Source organism: Medicago truncatula, chromosome 7 (genome assembly GCF_003473485.1).
Source record: "Medicago truncatula cultivar Jemalong A17 chromosome 7, MtrunA17r5.0-ANR, whole genome shotgun sequence".
Classification (NCBI taxonomy): domain Eukaryota; kingdom Viridiplantae; phylum Streptophyta; class Magnoliopsida; order Fabales; family Fabaceae; genus Medicago; species Medicago truncatula.
The window spans coordinates 25031207-25056562 of record NC_053048.1 but is presented as its reverse complement, the minus strand read 5'-3'; the positions used below and the strand labels follow the sequence as shown (position 1 = coordinate 25056562).

The 25356-nt window shown below is 33.4% G+C and overlaps 1 protein-coding gene and 1 non-coding gene across 2 annotated transcripts; one reads left to right on the top strand and one right to left on the bottom strand.

Moving 5' to 3' along the window:
- Positions 1-11078: 11078 nt before the first annotated feature.
- On the top strand, positions 11079-17785 carry LOC11435934 (fimbrin-2). Its single transcript, XM_003622766.4, has 14 exons — positions 11079-11437; positions 12047-12217; positions 12915-13159; positions 13257-13428; positions 13800-13838; positions 13961-14032; positions 14116-14232; positions 14503-14714; positions 14799-14954; positions 15301-15500; positions 15797-15954; positions 16645-16741; positions 17392-17483; positions 17563-17785. Exons 1-14 carry the CDS (start codon positions 11351-11353, stop codon positions 17734-17736), a joined length of 1992 nt encoding a protein of 663 aa, XP_003622814.1. The 5' UTR covers positions 11079-11350; the 3' UTR covers positions 17737-17785.
- A 132-nt stretch (positions 17786-17917) lies between these two features.
- Positions 17918-17990, bottom strand: TRNAK-UUU (transfer RNA lysine (anticodon UUU)). Its single transcript has one exon. It is a non-coding gene; the product is annotated as a tRNA-Lys (tRNA).
- Positions 17991-25356: the final 7366 nt, after the last annotated feature.

Genomic DNA, 25356 nt, shown 5'->3' with positions numbered 1-25356 from the left:
AAAAATCCCATCCCACGTATCAGAGCCCTAGACACTTTGAGCCATCACTCCTACTAATCTTTATTACCTGCAAGTTACCTATACGAAGGGCAACATTTTCAAGCAGAATGGGTGAGATTCACAATCAATAATAATAATATATAATTCATCAAATGCATCTAACAACTTAAACTCCATCAATTAGTAATAATAATTCTTTTAACGACTCTTAAACCATATCATGTACTGATCATATCAACAGTCATAACTCGATATCATAAACAACATCATAACAGCATCATTTAACATCATAATCAACATCTTAATCATAATCATATAACATCATACTCATAATTTGTATACAACATGACAACTTCATAATCAATGACATAAACAACGTAACAACATCATATTCATAGTTCATATACAACATAACAACATCATTAATTCGTATTAACATTCTCCACCAAGCACCTTATTAACAACTCATGAATAGAGGACAACTTAGCAACTATATGTAACATCATCATTTCATAATAATAATAATTATTCATCAAACATTCCATTAGCAATTCATGAATAAAAGACAACTTATCAACTTAACATAACCATCATCAAGTACATTTAACAACTCATAGATAACATCACATAATCATCATCACAACATTCATAATCATCATCACAACATTCATAACAACCTCATATTCAACACCATAAACAGTCATCATAACATCATAATCAATTATCATAAACATCTTCTCATAATAATATAAACGACATAACATAATCATCACATCATAACAATATAAACAACTACATATATTTAACAATAATGTTCTTACTTCTTTAACTTTAGTAACACTTACTAATTCAACCAACAACGACGATAACAACAACAACAACTCAATCAACAACGACAACCACAACTTAATCAACAACAACAACAACAACTCTCTCAAGAACAACGACAACTACAATTATCCAATATATGTATATATTTCATAATCAACAACATCATCAATAACATGGCAATTCAAACCAACGACAACGACTCATGCAATGACATGACGACACTTCTAAGACTCCTCAACAAATGCAATTATGCATGTGGTACCATGTTCAGGACCGTAGCCCACACCGCTGTCGAATGGTTAAAGCATTCTTTTCAGAACATAAGTCCTCACCGCTAAACACCGCTTTGAACCACTAGTGTTCCACCGCTTTGAACCACAAGGCGTTCCAGAGTCGAAGCTCTCTCACTTTTATGCTTATGCAACTGACCCACTTGTGTATATCTACATACAACTCAACAACATCAACGACAACCACTACTCATCAATGCATATATGTAAATATGACTTCACCTCGACAATCCAATAAATAATACTTCAACCTTTGAAAAGAATTCAGCAACATGTATAATTTATTTAAATATAAATATACATCACAATCAACAATAATCCATCATAATTGATCCAATGATTCCAGAAAATACACAATTAATCATAATCAAACTAATGCATCAAGTTCATTCAACATAGTATATGTTCACTTGGTTTCATACTCAATCATCTCCAATTCACTAAACTCAACAACGGCAACATCAACGACAACGTAGACAACGACGACTGTGCATAAATAATTATAACTTACTCCACAACTTGGTCAACAACTTAAGACTCCAATACTTTGGACGACATCTTACATCTTAGACCGACACATTCAGCTTAATCAATTTACAACAGCAACATAGGCAGCACATAAACATCTCAATATATAAAAATATCAAATGATAATCAACATCAACTTAAACATCTTATATAATCCACATAATGCATATACAAATATATCTCATTACTAACAACATCAAATCATATTATATCTGACTCACTCAACATCAACAGTACTATAATCAACCTCCATTCCTACCCCAAGGGTCAACTCACAACATGGGTTAAATACTCTTAAACACCTTAATTGCACTCATATTACTTCTAGTTTTGAGCCTTGGAATTATCCCATAAGTTTTGGATTAACTTGGAAATGGTTGTGCTGAATTTTCATAAGATTTCCTTAAGACCTACTTGGAGTATTTTCATCATAACTCCTAAACCAAAAATCATTTTAAAGTCAAACCAAAGCCATTGGAAAGCTGACAAAAGTATCTAAAACTTCCATGTTTACACCAAAGTCCAATTCAAAACAAAAACGTGTGAAAAAGACACAAGAACGCGAAATAAGAAATGCTGTCAAAAGGCACTTCGTTTAAGCGAACGAGTCTTCGTGTCTTACGTTGGTTCTCATTTCTGCTGCACTTATTTTATATTTGTGTTGGTTCTTCACCGCCCAACACTTTGTGTCGTACAACAACGTCGGTCTTACGTTGTCTGATAAAAAATTTCCTAGCGGTACTTTTGTATCACATGAGGCACTCCTCCATTTCAACTGCTCAGCTTGGATTCGATGGTTTACATCTTCTATTTCCCCGTCATTTTGTACTATCAACTTAAGATATTTAAAATGTGTAACTTGTGATATGATATGATCTCCAACTTCACCTTCACACTAGAGACTCTATGCCTCTTGCTAAAATTACAATCCACGATTTCTTGCTTATGTTTGAATAAATTTGATCGAGCTTGATTTTGTGATGTTGGAGGGAGTATGGTTTATGTGTGACAGTTTTTGTATATGCGTGGTGGTTCTGTTCTGATATATGATCAATGCAGAACAATAATTAATAATCGTTCAACAATGAACGACAGTTAATTGTCGTTCAACATCAAGCGATAATTAATTATCGTTGGGACATTTCGGTCAGTTCAGGGTACCTTAGAACAAACCATGAGTATCTAAAAAGTAATTTTCTTAATTATTTACAAGACATATTAACAACAAAATTTGTCAACAAAAAAAGAAATATTAGAAAAAAAAAATTGTTTGATATGCCGGTCCACCAACTTATCAGTCTCACATTAACCGGAGTTTGGTGAAATTTTTTATTCGATCACTTAAATTGACTCTTCATCCCACTTTACCATCCATATATTTAGCCTAAAAATTGAATCTTGAGTCCCAATTTATAAAATTAATGATCGGTATTGATTCTTCTGAATCTTAGGAGATTTTTTTCCATTTGTCTATTCTTAGCTTGGATATATATTGGTGAGGAACACCCGGGTGATATGGTTAAGCAAGACCTTTTACACCATTGCCTTGCTTAACCAAAAAATCAACGAGTTTTACACGGGTGAACAAGATTTAATTAAATTAAATATAATAATAATAATGATTGGGATTTGAGAACATGGAACAAGAGCAAGCTCCGATATTATATATCGCATGTTTGATAAGAATATCTAGTACTGTATGAGGCATGAGCCCATTTGTTATTATTTTTTTCCTATAATTTTTTAAAATGTTATTCTAAATATATTATCATTTAGTTATAATTTTTTTAAAAACACTAAAAAATGAGAAGCTATTTCAATTAACTTCTCATAAAAATCATTTTTGAAATGTCTTTTTGAAAAAAAAAATATGTTATTTTTATTACGTAAAATCACTAACAAAGAATATTTAACTTGGTGAATGTCAAAATCTCTTTTTTATGCACTGGGCTTTGTTGTTGTCCCGTTTCTGCTGAGCTTTCACTATCGGCTTGTTGTAATATGTTGTTTTCAGAAGAAAAGAAAAAACTTATAAGGAAAAGTATTCCCCCCCCCCCCCCCCCCCCCCCCCAAGCTAGCATGCAGGTAAAACGACTCACCAATAAGTTAAGATACTCGATGAAGGGTGATAAATGAGGTAGTATGCAGTATCCACTATGAAGAGCTCGTCTTTGCATTATAAGTTGTGTGAATTTTTGTACATATTTTAAAATTTCATGAGTATGCATAATAAGTATAAATTATCTTGGTTTAATTAAACATGTGGTAGTTATGTTCATTTGAGTGTTAAAATTTAGGTAAGTTTTTAGATATTTTGGAGTTTAGTTGACTACAGTTCTCTCGCTGACAATTTTTTTTTTACATTTTAATTTATTTTAAGTAACTAATATAGTAAATTAAGATGGAGCATTGTGCAACGTACAATACACTAAAATATACATCAAAATGGTGGGATTCCTTTTCAAACTCATGCAGTAGTTTTAGTACATCGAACTACCTTTTATATATATATATATATATATATATATATATATATATATATATATATATATATATATATATATATATATATATATATATATATTTAATGATTGGATAAATAATATATATCCGACCAAACTTCATAAATACCATCATATGTTCAATGTCCATCTAAAATTTATTTGATTTTGCAACTTAAAGAAATAGGTGGATTCTAAGGTGAGGGCTCTATCAAGCCCCTCACCGGTGATCCATCAATAAGAGCAATTGGATTAATATAATCCATACATCTTATTGTACACTTTCTACACTTGATTACAATTACCTTCTCCCTTTCACCAACAATCACCTTTTGCTGCTACTGCACCCACCGACCAGCCACAACAACAATCAAAGACATACAAAATTGTCCAATCAATTCAATATCCGTCAATCAAAATTGTCCAATCAATTGTTACAACCAGATTATACATAAAAAACTATACACATTACAATTCTCAACATCTTAATTGTCATGGGCAAAAGGATATATTATCACAGGTGTAATCTTGAATAGAAATTTCTTCAACCATCCATTTCGTAAGCAAATTTAATGGTAGGGAGTGTGCAAAACAGTTCTAAGTACTAGGCAAATAAACTAATGTTAATTTTAAATGATTTTTTAATGTAACCGAAGTTTATCAAATTTCTCCCTTATCCATTTTCTCATGCTTTCTGGATTGAAGGATATTTCAGTAAGGTTTTTTTGGATTAAAGGTTTTGCTGGTGTTTTAGAGCTTGGAGAGAGGAGATTAATGATCAAGTGTAGAGAGTGTATAATAAGATGTGTGAATTTGATTAATCTAATGGTTTTAAATAATGGTCCACCGGTGAGGGATTTAATAGGACCTTCACCCTAGAATCCACCTATATAATTACACTGATTTATATCATTTTCTCAAATCATTATTGGTATTAACGTGTCGATGTCCGTGCCCTCATATTGCAAGCTCATGTAACACCATATTTTCCCAACATATAAATAATATAACATAAATCAGAGTTCATCGCAAACAGAATGTCACATTTCGTTCTTCAAACTAATATTTAAACACAAATATAGTTAAAATTCACTCTTTATTTAAATCATTTATTTCCAATAATTTTCAACAATGTTGCAGGGGAAAATAATTATTATTTCGACAAAATTGACGCTAAGGCCTCAACATAAACAACGTCATAAAATTCCAACAAAACGGTTCAACAATAAAGTCATAAAGAAAAATATGTAACAAAGGAAATAAACATCAAATCTCCATCCTGTTACGTATCAGAGCGACTCCTAAGACGACACGAGGAATCAACTCACATCAGTGGTTACTCTTGGTTATCTGCATGTTACCCACGTAGAGGCAACATTCAAACAAAAGGGGTGAGATTTCACATTCAATAATAATAAGCATATAATTCTATAAAAGAATTTAACAACACATAACAACTATTCATCATTGGCAATAAATTAGATTTCCAACTACAATTCATCAATTGATTCTGCTCAACAATGTAACAACAACGACAACTCAATGATGCAAAAACAACGACAACTCAACAACTACAATATGCATGTGGTACCATCATAGAATCAAGCTTTCTTCATTAATGTCATAATTCGACTTGTCAGGCTACATCCCCCTTCGCTTAAATAACATAGCATCAAGCCCTCTTCACTTAGAGTTGACATAGCATCAAGCCCTCTTCGTTTCAAAATGATTATGCACTGACACAACTAATGCAACAGCAACAACAACATCAGCAACAGCAATAACATTAACTTCATAGTTTCACAATTCATTAATAGGAGATACATCATATAGGCATCATATTGAACAACCCCAATTCATCATACATCTTTGTAAAAACATATTGAATTATCCTCAAAAGATTTTCACGTCATACCAAGGCTACTGGAAAGATAACACAGATATCAACAACTTTCATGTTTATATCAAAGACCAATTTAAAACAGAAACGTACGAAACAGACGCAAGAACACGAAACAGGGCAGACTGCCACTGAACAACTCGTGAGGCGAGCCAATCTACTTGCTATGGCGAGTTCAACAATTGAACTACTCGCTATGGCGAACTAAAACTGATAGGTCTCGGGAACTTTGCATTTTTCACCCAAAAATCTCATTTTTAACTTCCCTATTTTACAAAACATTATTTTACAAAATCATCGATTTTCTTACTGAACAAGAACACTCGCCGTAGCGAACGCTGACAGACAGCTCTACGGGAAGAAACCTGTTTTCAGCCAAAAACCCAATTTTCAACCACCCAAATCCCAAATTCAAGAGGAAATTCAACCTATGTTTATTCTACAATTCTGAACCTCATTCCTTACGTTAATTCAATGGTTACCTACTCTTTCAACAATCAATTCTACAAATTAACCATAACTTCTATAACATCAAAACTAACAAAACAACAATATGTTAAACCCCTTTCTAGAATCTTACAACCCATTATTAGAGAAAGCTAGTCTCACCCTTACCTTAGATTGGTTGAATTCGGACTCTAAAGCTTGCCCCTCTTCTCTTTCTCTAACTTCTCACTTTCCCCCTTTTCTTCCAAAAAAAACAGTTTGCATGTAGTCTACCTTTTTTTCTAATCTGACTCTCTCATTTATATAAATCATTAACCTACTTATTTTTCTTTATTTCCAATTCTGCCCCCAAGCCTCATTATTCTAATTAATTATATTTCTCCACTAAATAATAAAATAGAGGCTACTAATAAATATCATACACAACAAAAATATCACCTATCAAAATAAATCGATTTAATTATAAAAAATAAAAAAGACTCTAAACTCAATAAAATAAATAAATAATAAAATAGGGCATTAAAGCTCATGCTGGGGGTGGAAAACATTTTCCTAAATGAGATCAAACCAAACCTAATGATACCCCAAATACTTGTCAGTGTCCAACAACACGACACCTACATATATAATGATAATGATTTATATCATTTTTTCAAATTATTATTGATATCGACGTGTCGATATCCATTTTGTGTCTGATATCCATGTTTGTGCCTCATATTTCGAGCTCATGTTGGATGGAGGTGGAAAACATTTTCCTAAATGACATCAAACCAAACCTAATGGTACCCCAAATCAGCAAGCAATGATGAAGCTCAGTGTCCAGTTAACAATAGTGGAAAAACCATGTGTGTGAAGGCCCCATTCTGATACGCAGGGCAATGAAAACTTTGATACATATGCAATATCAGGGTATACTTACCATGTTGTGGACCTTAATAATGATTCTAGTGGTGGTGTGAGCAATAGTAGCAAAAATAGTAAGACGTATAGTATCCTCTCTGGAATTTATAATTACCAAAGTTGCTGGCCTTATATCCTCTCAAATGCCTCTCTTGTATAATTTCATTAGGTTGAGTGGTTTTAAGTGGTGTGAACTAATTAACAAATGTTACATAACACACTGTATGTTAAAGAGTCTCACATATGATAAAAGATAACATGAACATTATAAATAAGATAATTTTTCACCTTTAAAAATCGATTTTATGGAATTGTGTTAGACCCTGCCACGATTTTTAAGATAGTACCAGAGCTTACGGAATTGTGTTAGCTCCATGTACCTGCTAGCAAGTTTTCCATCCCTAGTTAAATAATAGTCCCTCCTTCTCATATTAATTGGCTTAATTGTAAAAAATAGTGTCCGAATATGACTGTCACCTTAAAATTTTAAGGTGATATTAATATATTTTTAAAATTTTACTATTTAGTTAATAGTACATGCGCACCTCTTCTTTTTAACTAACGAATTTAATATCTTTCATTATACATTACTTTTTTTCCCTAAAAAGAATGTAACTATAAAATATATCAATATTTGATAAGAGTAGTTCAGTAAATTTGTTATTCTCTATTTTATTTGTAATTATTTTTTTTCATCTATATCAAAAAAAATTAGGTTAAAGATGGAGTGCAGGTCACCTCTTTCAACACCCTAACTAATCTATATGAACCGATAAATATGCTGATGATTATAGTCATGAGAGAAGTCCAATTTTTTTTTTTTCTTTTCAATAAGTGGTGTCAACTCATTTTTGTGGTCTATTCTCATATCTAAAGTTGATTACATTTTGAGAGTTACCTCTAGGTAGTGGCTACAAGAGGTTTCTTCCAAATGAGATGAGACCATATTTGCTTTTATGATTTTGGTAGGATGGCTAAATCCCAATTAGAAAAAGTTGAGTTGCCCACGTGAGAAGTCTTTTCGACTCACTGCTTTCAAAACTATGCTTTTTATTGTTAATGAATAACTTTCGGTACAAAAACAATTATTATAGACACATGTTTTTGTTGAAGATGGCTATCAAATATACAAATGAAGATTTGATTTGAGAGTCGTTATTAAAATTATTTTTTAAACATGTGATCCAAGTTCCATGACCAATAATATTTATTGAAGAACATTTATTAGAAAATTTGGAGTGATTCTGATTCCTTTTAAAGTGTCAGATTTGATTCTTCTCAATTTTAATTTTGTTGAGTTAGTTTGACTTCTTATAAAAAAAATCAATTTTTGATGGAGGTTGAAATTGATAGATCTCCGACGACGATGGCTCTCCTGCCCATTATGATGGTGATACTGGTCCGAAGGAGAATGTACCTCCACGAAAGGCATTATGATATCAAAGTCAGTTCAAACTCTTTATATTGGAAGTGAGAGAGAATCGATTGCCTGTCTTATGTTTTTAAGTCATAAGGTAATGAAATTACATATTCATTCGGTTGGTCTAACATCCTAATAAATCAGTCATTAGTTGGATTGTTTGACATAACACAAATGTAATCGGTCCCTCCTATTTATATGAACGAGTTACCTTGCATGGTATGAACTCAGTCTTACGGACCGGTACATAGATGAAGCAAGGCTACTTGGACTGGTATAAAGGACCATACCACGTGGACAATATATTGACTATTCAACATGTACAACTCAGCTTGATCGTACAGGTCACGTGAGCTCCACCTGCTTAGCTCAGCTTGATCGTTCAGGTCATGTGAGCTCCACCTGTTTAGCTCAGCTTGAACGTTCAGGTCATGAGCTCCATCTGCTTAGCTTAGTTTGATCGTTCAGGTCACGTGAGCTCCACCTGCTTAGCTCAACTTGAACGTTCAGGTCACATGAGCTCCATCTACTTAGCTCAGTTTGATCGTCCAGGTCATGTGAGCTCCACCATCAACGTCACTAGATCTCTCTCAAGTCGTTGTCCAAGCAACATTGTGGTCCTCCTCTTTAGGGCATCTCATAACGTGCCATGCGTCCTGCACCGACAGGTGATGTGAGTTGTGTACCCTTGACTCCACGCGCCTGGTACAGATGAGCCATATGGACCTCAGGGTTAATGGCCCTGGATATCCAAGAAAAGGCCCATTAGGTCAAGAAAGTGAGGCCTATAAAAGGAGACAACTAAAGAGCAGTATGAGGATCGAATTCATTATCTTGAACAATGTATTTTTCATCTAAGTCTTATTCAAAGTGCTCTTGGAATTCTACCTAAGACATTTCATTGAGCAACTCACCTTTTGTAATTAACTTTGTGTTTACATAAGCAAACACTACTCAAAAATAACTAATTGGTATGTTTTTCCCAAGAAAAAAGAAGTATATTTTTATATTTAATTACTAATAATATATATCTAGCTATTCCAAATAAGTTCATTTGTTTCTAAGAGTTATAAAAATTGAAAATGAAATATTAGATCTATTCAATGTAGAGTCAAGTCAATTATCGATGATTTTGACTCGTTGAAACATTGTCAAGCGCAACTTTTCTACATTATCAATTTTTGCTTCATTTTATGTAAGTTAAAATTGTTTCCCATTTTCCATAATATGCATAAATAACTTTAAAAAACCATAAAAAAATTACCAACATTTGAGGAAAATTTATATAAATAAAATTATGATTTTGTTTTTCCATTTTATATAGAAAATAAACTTTTAAGTAGGATTTAATACAACTATATGTAATGTACCTCACCTACTAACTTCAATTTTTTTAATTACAAAATGCTCCTTCCTTAGAGCATATATGAAAGTTGCATAACTTTTTGGTGTTGTAAAAGTATTATTACATGTCATCACAAGTTCCATAAAATTGACAGCTTCTTTACCAATATAGATAGAGAGAGTGTGTTTGATTAGTGATAAGATAATTAAGTAATGCAACTTGGTTTAGAAAGACATTTAAAAAGGTAGTTATAATGTTAAATAAAATATAGTTAAGCAGATTATGATGATGAATTCGTTTTTTTAATATACGATACGACAATAGTCATTAGAAATCCAACCACATAAATATATGAATCAAAATTTGAACCCGATCATGACGTTTGGTTAAGCAGTTAAGCAAGCTAGAATTTGTGGACTATGACAATGAATTCCATCAAAAGAAAAAAAGATTATGATGATGAATTCTTTTTTTAGATCTGCGATACGACAATAGTCATTAGAAATCCAACCACATCATGAACCAAAATTTGAACCCGATCACGACGTTTGGTTAAGCAGTTAAGCTACAATTTGTGGACTATGACGATGAATTCCACCAAAAGAAGAAAAGATTATGATGATGAATTCTTTTTTTAATGTGATACGCCAATAGTCATCAGAAACTCACTCACATGAGTATATTAACCTTCCTTCCTTAAAAAAAAAAGAGTATATTAACCAAAATTTGAACCCAATCATGAAGTTCGGTTTAGCAGTTAAGCTAGAATTTGTGGACTATGATGATGAATTCTACCAAACAAAAAAAAAAGATTATGATGATGAAACATTGGAATAATCTCTTTAACGGCAATACACATGGGGGCCATCCCCAAGTGTTTAGGAACTTGTTGGGACTAAAAGGATATTGTTGTAATAATTTGAATTTTTTCTCTCTCTTTCTCTAACACACACATGCAATGACACACTCACCAAAACAACTTTGAACTATGACAGCTCTTCCCGGTCCCAAAATGGTGTCCTTGTTCCATCTCCTTCTCTAACACACTTTCATCTTTTTTATTAAGTTTTAGATAAAATTCAGATACATACATAGACTCATTGCATTGGTGCAAGCAAGAACAAGCACAAAAGATACACAAGTAACATAATTCAATAATAGATTTTTAGTTATAGTCTTATAGCTATGTCTAGTCATTGGGGTATTATAGTTTCAGATCCATGGCTTCAAAACCAGTTTACACAAGTTGAGCTTCGCAGCTTAAAATCACAAGTAAATTTATCATCTTATTGTTGTTGAGAATGAATCATGTTTTTTACTTTTTGTATTGATTCTCCAAAAAAGATTAGATTTTGATTGTTTTCATTGTAATTCAGCTCCTGGGTCATGATCATTTTTTAAGATATTGTTGATCATCCTATTGCTTGGTTTGCAAGATATTGTTGTTGAGATTGAATCATATTTTTTTACTTCTTGTGTTGATTTTCCAAAAAAGATTAGATTTTGATTGTTTTCATTGCAATTCAGCTTCTTGGTCATGATCATTTTTTAAGATATTGTTGATCATCCTATTGCTTGGTTTGCAAGATATTGTTGTTGAGATTGGATCATATCTTTTTACTTTTTATGTTGATTCTACAAAAAAAGACTAGATTTTGATTCTTTTCATTGAAATTCAGCTTCTTGATCATGATCATTTTTTAAGATATTTTTTATCATACTATTGTTTGGTTTGCTTTGCAAGATATTGATGTTGAGATTGAATCATGTTTTTTTTTTTTCCTTTTTTGTATTGATTTTCCAAGAAAGATTGGATTTTTATTCTTTTCAATGCAATTGAGCTTCTGAGCCATGATCATTTTTTATGGTTGTTGATTGCAGTTCATGATCATGAGGAGAGAGAGTGGGAAGCTTACCATTGGAGACTTGTCTTCAAAGATGTCAAGATTGAAAGTTGTAGGAGAAAATCTTAGTGAAGAAGAGAGAGATTCTTATATCAATGATTTGTATCAGAAATCAGATGAAGATGTTGATTTTGAATTGTTTCTCAAGGTTAGTTTTTGTTAACTTGGTTTAATACCATCCTTTCTAAAAGCCAACTTTTTGTATTTGTTCTTTTTGCCTTTTGGTAATTCTGATCTAAAACTTTCTAGTAATTTTCTAGGAATTTTGTTAACAAGTTTACCTTTTTACTTTCTAGTAATTTTCTTTTTGTGATCTATCTCAATCTTGATATCTATCTAATTTCAATATATATGAAATGGAAAGGAAAGTTACGAAATTAGTGTTAGCTCGTATTTTCCTTTCCTTCTTTTGTTGATCTAGAACTATGAAGCACTGACTCGGACATGACACTAACACTGACACGTTGAAACTAGTAATAATTTGAGAAAACAAAAGCAACTAAGTGTAACTACATGTGTCGGTGTAGACACTAGACACGCCTTCGATTTGAAGTGTAAGTGATTCGTAGGAATATATGCATACATACACTTTTTCTTTACATTTGACACAAAAAGAAGAGGGCTAATTAGAAAAGCACATTTTTCTCTGCATGTTTTCTGTAGAATGTTTTGAACTGCAACCATATTTTTCAGCTCTTCAATCATTTTCTTTAATGCTAAACACCATAAGGGAAGTAAAATTTGGAACTGGCTCACCTTAAAACACTTAATGCATGAGAAACCATCAAAATTTAAGTGTTTGATTTGAGTGATATCAAATAATGGTTGCTATATAATGATGACAGGTATACTTGAAACTGCAAACTTTTGCAAGTTCTAGAACAGGAAGCAATAATGCAAAAAACACATCAGCATTCCTCAAGGTTGCCACTACAACATTGCTTCACACAATAAGCGAATCCGAGAAGGCGTCGTATGTTACACATATAAATAACTATCTTGCAGAAGATGAATTCCTCAAGAAATACCTTCCTCTTGATCCTTCAACCAACGATCTCTTCGAAATCGCAAAAGACGGTGTTCTTCTTTGGTATATACTAGATATTATCCTTTTATCTTCTTATATGACTCATTATGCCAGCATTTTTTATGGAAACATTTTGAAAACAAATTACTTGTTCTTGCAGTAAACTTATTAATGTGGCAGTTCCGACAACTATCGATGAACGCGCAATCAATACAAAAAGATTACTTAACCCTTGGGAAAGAAATGAAAATCACACACTTTGCCTCAACTCTGCTAAAGCAATTGGATGTACCGTAGTCAACATTGGCACTCAAGACTTAATTGAAGGAAGGGTACGTCAGTGTAAAAAGTTTCACTCCGTCAACAAATCATAATTAATCATATATGTGACTTTCGAAGTAGTTATGTTTAAAGTCAAACATTTTTTAATGATCCAGTGATTAAAATTAATTGACAATGTAAAATTTTTTTACACTGTGTATATGAATTAGTGTTTACATTAAAGCTTTTCGCTGTGACCCAATGAAAATTCAAACTAACATTAGATTTATGTTTTGCCACTCTACGGCTTCTCCTTACATTTTCTTAGGATTGATCCACTTTTCTCATCGAAGTATCTATTGATCTTGTTGAAATAACCCTTCTCTATTTTTATATTTACATTTTGTAGGTTGGTATCTAACTTCTTTCGTTTTAATTTCAGCGTCATTTGGTGCTTGGTTTGATTTCACAGATTATTAAGGTAAGTGATCAATGATTTATGCATTCTAGTTTTTAGATCAATGAAATTAATACATACTAAATACAGTAAAGTAAACTTTATGCTGCAAAATTTTGACATTACTAATGCTGATGTTAAATTAGATACAATTATTGGCGAATCTGAACCTAAAGAAAACTCCTCAACTTTTGGAACTGGTTGGTTGGGATAGTAAGGTAAAATACCGTTCTTCACTATTATCTTTTCATATTCGTCATCGCTTCTGTATATTTTGTATTCATATTTAGTAAAATAACAGGATATGGAAGAGTTGATGAGTCTACCGCCAGAAAAAATCTTGTTGAGATGGATGAATTTCCATTTGAAGAAAACAGAATATAAGAAGATTGTCGCAAATTTCTCCTCCGATGTTAAGGTAACTGTTTATTTTTGAAACATAAATGTACTTAGTTATCTTTAGTACTTATAGTTATATACTACTCCTTCCGTTTCAAAATAACTTCGATTAAGATTTTTTGATAGATTAAGAAAAACAATAAATGAATGAATGTGTAACAGATTTATTGAACTGCCTTCATTAACTATATTTAGAGACAGTGCTAATATTAATTATAACAGAAACTTCTTAACACATTTCTTGTAAATAGTCTTTTCATTAACATATATAATTCTTTTGGCATTGTAGGATGCAGAAGCTTATGCACACCTTCTAAATGTTCTTGCATCTGAATACACTAATCCATCGACATTGGCTGTGAAAAATCCGTTTGAAAGAGCAAAACTAGTTCTTGAACATGCTGAAAAGATGGGTTGCAAGAGATACTTAACTGCAAGAGATATAGTGGAAGGTTCACCAAATCTTAACCTTGCTTTTGTTGCGCATATTTTCCAAATCAGGTGATAATAATATACTTTCTCTTCAGCACATGCTTTTGTTGACATATGTGATATGTGCAAGCTAATTCAATTTCTTTGTAACAGAAATGGACTTTCAGCTCTAGCAAAACAAAGTTCTCTCCTTGACTCATTGCTAGATGATACTCAAGACTCGAGAGAAGAGAGAGTTTTTCGTCTTTGGATTAATAGTCTTGGAAATTCAACATATATCAACAATGTGTTTGAGGATGTCCGGAACGGGTGAAATATCGAAATATCTCTTGTTTTCATTACTTCTCGTAGACATTTTGAATTTGAACTGTTTTTGTTAATATAATCTATGCGATTGAAAATTGCAGAGTGTGCCTCATATTCGCTTATAAGTGGGAAGATTCACGAGTAAACTTGTAAACTGGACCATAGTATTTGAACAAAACTTTGTACTTTGTAACGCTAATTCTTTGCATGATAGAAAAGTATAGCAGCTACTTTGCTATCGGAAACATAGTCATAATTGGCCAAACATCGTGATCAATCATTGTTTTCTTATACATTTATCGGAAACATAGTCATGATTGAGATTTATATTTTTTTTAATAATTTACAGGTGGGTACTTTTAGAGACTCTTGACAAAGTGTCACCTGGGATTGTTAATTGGAAGATTGCAAACAAGCCTCCCATAAAGATGCCATTTAAAAAAGTAGAGAATTGTAACCAAGTTGTGAAAATTGGAAAACAACTTAAGTTTTCCTTGGTAAATATTGCTGGAAATGACATTGTGCAAGGATATAAAAAATTAATACTAGGTATGTATTGTCGTCCTACAAATTATAGTGAATCAATTGAACATATATTCCAAACATTTAATATGTTTTTCATCAGATCTCTGTAACGATGAAACCTCGCATTAAAGGCGTGTTTGGTGTCTGACATTGTGTTAGACACCGACAGGTTACAATCAATTGTTCCATTTTTTTCAAATTATTACGAGTGTTAGTGTAGTGTAGTGTAGTGTCTGGTGTACGTATTTGTGTCAGTGTTTCATAAGATGTTAGATGGTATTAACATTGTCGAAACCATTATGATTGATTTTTTATTTTAGCATATTTGTGGCAATTGATGAGATGCAATATCCTACAACTTCTAAAGAACTTGAGATTTCACTCTCATGGGAAGGAAATAACTGATTCTGATATTCTGCAATGGGCAAACACCAAAGTCAAAAGCTCAGGAAGCCAAAGCCATATATATAGTTTCAAGGTATTTTTAATTTTTTTTCCTTTTAAGAACTTGATGTAAAGGACTAAATTATCATGTTCATTAGTTTACCTAGCCCTTAATCTTATTCATTATTCATTTTCATTTATTAATAATAGTGCTGATGCACTTTGTTTGTGAGATTTGTGTAATTTTCTTGTTTTATCCTTAGTCTTGCTGACTTGCTAATGAAGTAAGATAAGAAGCTACTGTGTTTTTGTATAACCAATTATTAGTTTGTAAACTTTGGTGTTAAACTCATAGGTACTACCATGATACATTAATTTGCAATCATTTGTATTTAATTTTGATACATTGACGGTGTACAAAAATTTGCACCATTGACAAACTAAAATCGATCATACTGTAAGTTTAGAAGTAGTTATGATTAAAGTCATACATTTTTAACTATTTGATGACGATGATTGAATGACAGTGTAAAGAATCTTTATACTTACGCTTCTGTGTGAATTAAATCCATACATTTGTAAATACTTTGTATATACATTTTGTACTCCTCAAGATCTCAAATTCGATTGTCCCTGGTGTCAATTTGGATGTCTTAGTTTAGCTTCTTCAAAAGAAAAATATATATATATATACACATTGCACTTTTTATCCACTTGTATGTATTAAAATTCAAGGATTAAAGGACTACATGATTTTTTTCATTATAATTGTTTGAAATTTCAGGATAAAAGTTTATCAGATGGAATATTTTTTCTGGAGCTCCTCAGTTCTGTACAACCTAGAGCTGTGAATTGGGGTCTTGTGACAAAAGGAGTAACTGGTACATTTTCATTTTACTTGTTGAATCTTTGACTTGGATGCCTTTTCCAGATTCTTTTTTTATATGTACAATCACATGATTTGCAGACTGAAAATGATGTTCCCTCCACAATTTTAGATTCTTTATTTATAGCATTTATGCTTTAAAATCAGAAACATCTCCCATATTGTTTTCTACCATGGCCCGGATATTATATATTATAAATAAATAAAATACTATTCATAAACTTTCTTACAATTGACAAATCAATAATCCTTCTCCCTCAAAAAAAAATTCAATAGTCCTTTATTTTTTTGTAACCATGATATTGGTACAAAGTATCCACCGATTTTGGTGGCGGCTAATTCTAAAAGGAATTTGACTGACCATAGTTAGCGGTGTCTCCCTGCTTAAACACATTTTTTCTATTCACAAGGCTCGAATCTGAGACCTTGTTCCTTCTAAAGCTTTGGTTGAAGTGCATATTGTATATAATTTTCTAATCATAAATCAACTAAATTAAATCATGAAATTCTCTCAAGTGGGGTTAATTTTATCTTACTTTTCACAATTGTAAGGTTTGGTGTGAACATAAATTTGAAAACATGTACTTTTAGCAAACCATGATTTGTCAACAAAAACATGCTTCATATTTGGTTTAAATTTTGTAGATGAGGAGAAAATGATGAATGCTACCTACATTATCAGTATTGCAAGAAAACTTGGTTGCTCAATATTCTTGCTTCCTGAAGACATCACTGAGGTAGTTCAAATTTTGTAAACATTTATGATACCTACTTTGTGGTTTTTATGGTAAATATTTGAATGATGTATTTATATAGGTAAATCAGAAGATGATCCTAACACTAACAGCAAGTATAATGTATTGGTTCTTAAAACACCCTGCTGTTGTTGAAGAAAGGACAAGTTCAGATTGTGAGAGTCAAGTTGAGACCATATCAAATTCAACACTTGATGATTCTGCTTCTGATTTTTCAGCAGAAGATAACATGTAAATAATATGAATATATATTTGACTTATGAAAAAGTTTTGTTATGATCCAACAGCATGCATGCATATACATATGAGAGGTTTTTTTATATTTACATTATTACTCTTTTGCTTCTTCTCCATTTACACAGAACCGAATAAATTCTCAAACAACAAAAATATAAAAAATAAAAATATAACAATTTCGCCGTCTGTGGGAATCGAACCCACGACCACGTGGTTAAAAGCCACGCGCTCTACCAGCTGAGCTAAGACGGCTTGTTATTTATTAAACGAAGAAATATGTATAAATATACAGAATACATATTATTTATGAAAAATGATTTGTCTATTTCGGATTTAATGACGGATCAAACATGTGAAAAAGGTAAGGTAGGAAGTTAGATCTAAAGTGGTGATATTAGTAAAACATTGATGACCAAAAAATTCAACATATAATATCAAAATAGTATGTTTTTGTCAAATAGTTTATCGACTAAACTCACACGATATAAGTGTGGAGAAGCGGGGATTTGAAATTCAAACTCTGACCCTTTTATATCAATGTCGACTAAGCTAAATAAAACATAATTACAAAAATACAACATGCCTGCAAGTTAAATGGCTTAAAAATAAATAAACATTATGCATACATAGTAATATAAGACACAATTAGCCTAAAATGAACACTATATATATGTGATAGAACCTTGAATGTGTGTCTTGACACATGCATGATAATTAAATTTACCACTTCTCAATGGGTCATAGGGGATTATCTACAAAAATATAATGTCCTTCCTGAAAGCAATTCATGATTTCCTTCACCATAAATCACAAAACAAAATCATTATGTCGGATTAAGATAGATTGCTTCAAGACAACCCACACCACATGACCCATCACACTCACCACATAACTAAAAGATGCATGAGCATACGATTCACTATATATGTTAATACAACAACTTACGTATCGATCTAGCATATGTAAACATGAGAACATGTATATCATACATATATTCCAATCATATGAAAGCAAATTACATCAATAGATCATAATCACGTAGATCACACATAATTGTCTTTGTCAAGAAACTTGCAAAATCAATTGGGAGAAGCTGAAGAAAAGGAAAGTTAGATAGGATATTGTTTAGTATATGAAATGAATTTAATATGATATGTTGAAAAGGAAAAAAATTACTAATCGTCCTTCTCTCCATCAAACTGTTGTTTGATAATGTAATCTTAAAAACAAGATTTTGAGTTATAAAAGTTGTTTTAGCATAGAAACGTGAAAATTTATTAGTTGTTTTGTGCATGTAGGTTATGACTGATCAAGATGCACTAAGCCCCAGTGAGTCAAGCATGCGTGAGTTGATACACTGGTCATCCTTTTTATCTATATTTTCTTCCCATTTCTTCATAATTTACCTTTTTTCAACTCGATCTACACTTATTTTCTTTTTTATTTGCCCTTCCCTATTTTTTTGGATAATTATATTTTGATATGAATTTAATGATCTTCATGTTTCCTTTTTTTAAGGATTGTGGTTGACATCCTTGGAGGAACAAACCCAAAGCGAGGTATATATAAAAGAAATAGTTTTCGATCGGCTTCTCATAACTATTTTTTCTTCTTATAATTATGTACATGGGTTTATATAATTATATTATTTTTTTCACTTATCAAGATGTTGCATGGATGAGTTGATATAAAAAAATTTGGATGACATACAATGTGTTAGTAACATTTTAAGAAGAAAAAAAACTTGATGGTACTGGTTATATTGTTCCACCTGCCAAATGCTGATTTTAGAAATGTTTGTTTCGTTTCTATCAAAAAATTAACATGCATGCAAATTCTTGTTTAATTGTATTTGTTAATTTCCAGCTGATTTATTTTGTACTTTCGTTTTTTAAACAAGAAAACGAGAATACATATTCATTAGTTAGAGGACTAATTGTGTGCATTGGGAATCTCCACATTATTCCGTCATGTGTAATGGCAGACTGATATAATAATTCTGACCATGTTGTAAAAAAGTTAGTGTTGCGATATCTTTGGCTTTGATAGTTATTTTTGGCTTTTGTACTTATAATGTCTACAATAATTATAATTAATAATCAGAGTTAGATTATGTTTCAAAAGAGTTTATATCCTTAAATGATATAGAGGTCTTGTTTTTGCAGCTTTGGATGCAGAACATTTTCCCTCCAAGGAGTTGGTTTACAACAGGCTAAGAGTGATTGACTAGTTAAGGTTGTTATATAACTTATAATAAATTAATATAATAACCGTTGAAAAATAAATTACTTTAGAGTTGAATACAATGATACATAGAAATATAAAATGCTAAATGTAACGTCCACTTTCGTTTAATCGTTATTTAATCGAGTTTAGGCCATTATATTATAATTATATAGTATATGCATGATTTTGATATGTTTTGATGATTTGTGGTGAATTTAGTGATTTGATTGATGACGTGATAAGTTATGAGTTTTGGAGGATTTGATTATGATATGAGAATTATTTTATTGATAAATAGAATAAAGATTTGAAAATAATATAAAATATTTAGTTGAGGGCTGTTTTGATATTTTAGATAGTTTTGGGGGAGAAAGTGAGATAAGATAAGTATTTTAAGAGGAGATATAAAAGAATAGACCTAGGTTTAGAAAAAACACTTTGTACGTGAAAACTTTTGGAAAAGGGAGAAAAAGCTTAGAGAGGAGCAAGAGACCAAAGAGGGCTGCGATTTCTTCATAACCAGGTAAGGGTGGGACTAATAACTCAGTAACATTAATCTCTGTAATTCTGATGATTAGTTGACAAAGTTAGGATTGATTTAGAGAAGTTTTGGAATTAGGTCAAAACCCTAAAATTTGAGAATAAACGGTAAAACTTGTTTAGATTGATGAAAGAACCGTCCTTTAACCTTAGAATATGTTTAGGAAGAATTCTGGAATCAAAACCAAGCTTAGAACCATGGGAATCGACGGATTTTTGTGTTTTTAGGAAGCCTGGCCGTAGCGACATTCATCGCTCGCCACGGCGAGCTATGATCCTCGCCTCGCGAGTGATGGAGTTCATCGCTCGCCACGCGAGCCTTTTCCCTTCGCCTCGCGAGTTGTTTGGTGCAACTCGCCATGGCGAGCAACCCTTCCTCGCCTTGGGAGCTTAGGCAGAGTGCATGTCATATTTTGTAGTTTCGACTTTTTAGTTGGACCTTGAGTGCCTTTAAGTGCCTAAACATACCTAGAGATGATTAGGAATGATTTTAGGACAGGATTGAACCCAAAACAACATTAGTTGGGAATTTGAGTGGTACTCGCCATGGCGAGTGAGAACTCTCGCCTCGCGAGCAAGTCCAGAATGTAGTTGTTTGAGTGGTTGTGCGATCTGTGTCGCACCTTTTGATCAGGAGTGAACCCCTAATTGGTAATGAAACCTTATGATAACGTTTAATGCAGTCTGTAAAGCTATTAAGATGTGTTGATATTAATTGAGCATGATTAATGTATTATGTAATATGTGAGATATAATGAAACGATTATGATTCTATTGAATTGCTGTTGATATATTGATATCTCCCTGCTGATATGTGACTTGACTATGCTGCTGCTGTTATTTAACTGAGTATGCAATGTTTATTTATGAATATAATGAAAATGATGACGTTTCGCTTCAAGTTATTGAATGCACATGATTACGATGTTTTGTTGTTAAGAGTCCATGCATAGCATATCATTGAGCTTAGTCCTCACCACGTTTTATTAGGAGCTTTGTCCTCCGCACGATTAAAGTATATTTATACTTATGATGATGATTGGTACCACATGCATATACGGAGTCTAGGAGCATTGTCACATTGTCATGTTTATTATGCTATGTTGATGATGTTTGATTATGTGATTACGTGATAACGTTATAATGTTGAAGATGATTAATTATGTGATTACGTGATAAATGCTTATTAAAGACACAATGATGATTATGTTTTAAATTGATTATGATCAAGACGGATTAGGATGTTATCTTATGATTCTTAATTGCATTGATTAACGCTATTCTGTTATGAAATCTCACCCCTTCTGTTTGAATGTTACCTCGACCGTGGGTAACGTGCAGGTGATTGAGCTTAGTGTGCTGTTTCCGTCGTGAGTGGCCTTGCCTTCACTGTGTCGTCTAGGTCGCTCTGATACGTAACGGGATGGGGCTTTATGATTATGGATGCTTCATTCTATTACGTGACTTTTATGCTGTTTATGATTATGAACTAATTTCTTTTAAGATTTAAGATGAGGCCTGCGTGCCAAAACGTTTTATGACTATGACATAATTTCCGCTGCGATGTTTAAGATATTTGGTTAAATCATTATTTAACTGTTTTGGATTACGTTTATGTGATATCCCGTTGTTTATGATGCTTACTCTGATAAATGTTTTAAGAAAATTTCATATTGGGAAAACGGGGTGTTACAATTGGTATCAGACCAGGTCGATCCATCCGGTCAATTAGAAGAGTCGTGTCGAGTCTTAGTAATATTTATATTACTATCTTATACTGTTGTTGCTACTTTTGTAGAATATCAGAAATGGCTGGAAGAAACGATGTTGCGTTAGCTGCTGCTCTACAAGCTGTTGCCCAAGCTGTGGGACAACAACCTAACGTGAATGCTGGTGCAAATGCTGAAGCTAGGATGTTGGAGACGTTCATGAAGAAGAACCCTCCGGCTTTCAAAGGACGTTATGACCCTGATGGAGCCCAGACGTGGCTTAAAGAGATTGAGAGGATTTTCCGAGTTATGCAGTGCACGGAGGATCAGAAAGTGTGGTTTGGTACTCATCAGCTGGCCGAGGAAGCTGATGACTGGTGGGTTGCTCTTCTGCCTACCCTTGGGCAGGAGGGAGCTGTTGTGACTTGGGCTGTTTTGAGGAGAGAGTTCCTGAGAAGATACTTTCCGGAAGATGTTCGCGGGAAGAAAGAGATCGAATTCCTTGAGCTGAAGCAAGGAAATATGTCCGTGACAGAGTATGCTGCCAAGTTCGTGGAGCTGTCTAAGTTCTATCCGCACTATACTGCTGAGAATGCTGAGTTCTCGAGATGCATCAAGTTCGAGAACGGTTTGAGGCCCGACATTAAGAGGGCGATTGGGTACCAACAGCTGAGAGTTTTTCAGGATTTGGTTAATAGCTGCAGGATCTACGAAGAGGATACGAAGGCTCACTACAAGGTAGTGAATGAAAGGAAGGGCAAGGGACAGCAGAGTCGTCCTAAGCCGTACAATGCCCCCGCTGACAAAGGGAAACAGAAGATGGTCGATGTTAGGCGGCCTAAGAAGAAGGATGCTACAGAGATTGTGTGCTTCAATTGTGGTGAGAAAGGCCACAAGAGCAACGCCTGTCCTGAGGAAATCAAGAAGTGTGTCCGGTGTGGTAAGAAGGGTCATGTGGTGGCTGATTGCAATCGTACGGACATTGTTTGCTTTAATTGCAACGGAGAGGGTCACATTAGTTCACAGTGTACTCAGCCTAAGAGGGCGCCGACTACTAGTAGGGTCTTTGCTTTGACTGGGACTCAGACAGAGAATGAGGATCGTTTGATCAGAGGTACTTGCTATATTAATAATACTCCTTTAGTTGTTATTATTGATACTGGTGCTACGCATTGTTTTATTGCTTTCGATTGTGTTTCTGCTTTGGGTCTTGATTTGTCTGATATGAATGGAGAGATGGTTGTCGAAACTCCAGCTAAGGGTTCGGTGACTACTTCTCTCGTATGTTTGAAATGTCCTTTGTCTATGTTTGGTCGTGATTTCGAAATGGATTTAGTTTGTCTACCTTTGAGTGGTATGGATGTGATTCTGGGTATGAACTGGTTAGAGTACAATCACGTTCTTATTAATTGTTTTAGCAAGTCAGTACATTTCTCTTCCGTCGAAGAGGAAAGTGGTGCAGAGTTTTTATCTACTAAGCAGCTGAAGCAACTGGAACGCGACGGTATCTTGATGTTTTCGTTAATGGCTACTTTATCTATTGAGAATCAAGCAGTGATTGATAGGTTACCGATGGTGTGTGAATTTCCTGAAGTTTTTCCAGATGAGATTCCTGATGTGCCTCCAGAGAGAGAAGTTGAGTTTTCTATTGATCTTGTTCCTGGAACGAAGCCGGTCTCGATGGCACCTTATCGTATGTCTGCTTCTGAGTTATCTGAGTTGAAGAAACAGTTGGAAGACTTGCTTGAGAAGAAGTTTGTTAAACCGAGTGTTTCACCTTGGGGAGCGCCGGTTTTGTTAGTAAAGAAGAAAGATGGTAGTATGAGGCTATGTATTGATTATCGACAGTTGAACAAGGTAACTATCAAGAATAGGTATCCACTTCCGAGAATTGATGATTTGATGGATCAGCTAGTGGGTGCACGTGTTTTTAGCAAGATTGATTTGAGGTCAGGATATCACCAGATTAAAGTAAAGGATGAAGATATGCAGAAGACAACTTTCAGAACGCGTTATGGTCACTATGAAAATAAAGTTATGCCTTTTGGTGTTACCAATGCACCTGGAGTGTTTATGGAGTATATGAATTGCATCTTCCATGCATTTTTGGATCGGTTTGTGGTTGTGTTTATCGACGATATTTTGATTTACTCCAAGACTGAAGAAGAACATGCTGAGCATTTGAAGATTGTTTTGCAAGTGTTGAAAGAGAAGAAGCTTTATGCTAAATTGTCTAAGTGTGAATTCTGGTTGAAAGAAGTGAGTTTTCTAGGCCATGTTATTTCTGGTGATGGAATTGCAGTGGATCCGTCTAAAGTTGAAGCGGTATCACAGTGGGAGACTCCTAAGTCAGTTACTGAGATTAGAAGTTTCTTGGGTTTAGCTGGTTACTATAGAAGATTTATTGAAGGATTTTCTAAGTTAGCTCTTCCGCTAACGCAGTTGACTTGTAAAGGTAAAACTTTTGTGTGGGACGTTCATTGTGAGAAAAGTTTCGGTGAATTGAAGAAGCGTTTGACGACTGCTCCAGTGTTAATTTTGCCGAAGTCAGATGAACCTTTTGTGGTATATTGTGATGCGTCCAAGTTGGGTTTAGGAGGTGTACTTATGCAAGAAGGTAAAGTGGTAGCTTATGCTTCAAGACAGTTGAGAATTCATGAGAAGAATTATCCTACGCATGATCTCGAGTTGGCGGCCGTAGTCTTTGTATTGAAGATAAGGAGACATTACTTGTATGATTCGAGATTTGAAGTGTTTAGTGATCACAAGAGTTTGAAGTATTTGTTCGATCAGAAGGAATTGAATATGAGACAGCGAAGATGGCTCGAATTGTTGAAAGATTATGACTTTGGTTTGAATTATCATCCAGGTAAAGCTAATGTTGTTGCAGATGCCTTGAGTAGGAAGACGTTGCATATGTCCGCCATGATGGTCAGAGAGTTCGAGTTGCTTGAACAGTTTAGAGATATGAGTTTGGTTTGCGAATGGTCACCTCAGAGTGTGAAACTGGGTATGCTGAAGATTGATAGTGAATTTCTGAAAAATATCAAGGAAGCACAGAAAGTTGATGTAAAGTTTGTGGACTTGTTGGTTGCTAGAGATCAGACTGAAGACAGTGATTTTAAAATCGACAATCAAGGTGT

Bases quoted from the DNA above. Each gene is read 5' to 3' on its own strand.
- LOC11435934 (XM_003622766.4), top strand. From the start codon at position 11,351: ATGTCTAGTCATTGGGGTATTATAGTTTCAGATCCATGGCTTCAAAAC. The intron at 13,429-13,799 runs GTACGTCAGTGT...TTTTAATTTCAG, and splicing joins AAGACTTAATTGAAGGAAGG to CGTCATTTGGTGCTTGGTTT. The intron at 13,839-13,960 runs GTAAGTGATCAA...ATGTTAAATTAG, and splicing joins TGATTTCACAGATTATTAAG to ATACAATTATTGGCGAATCT.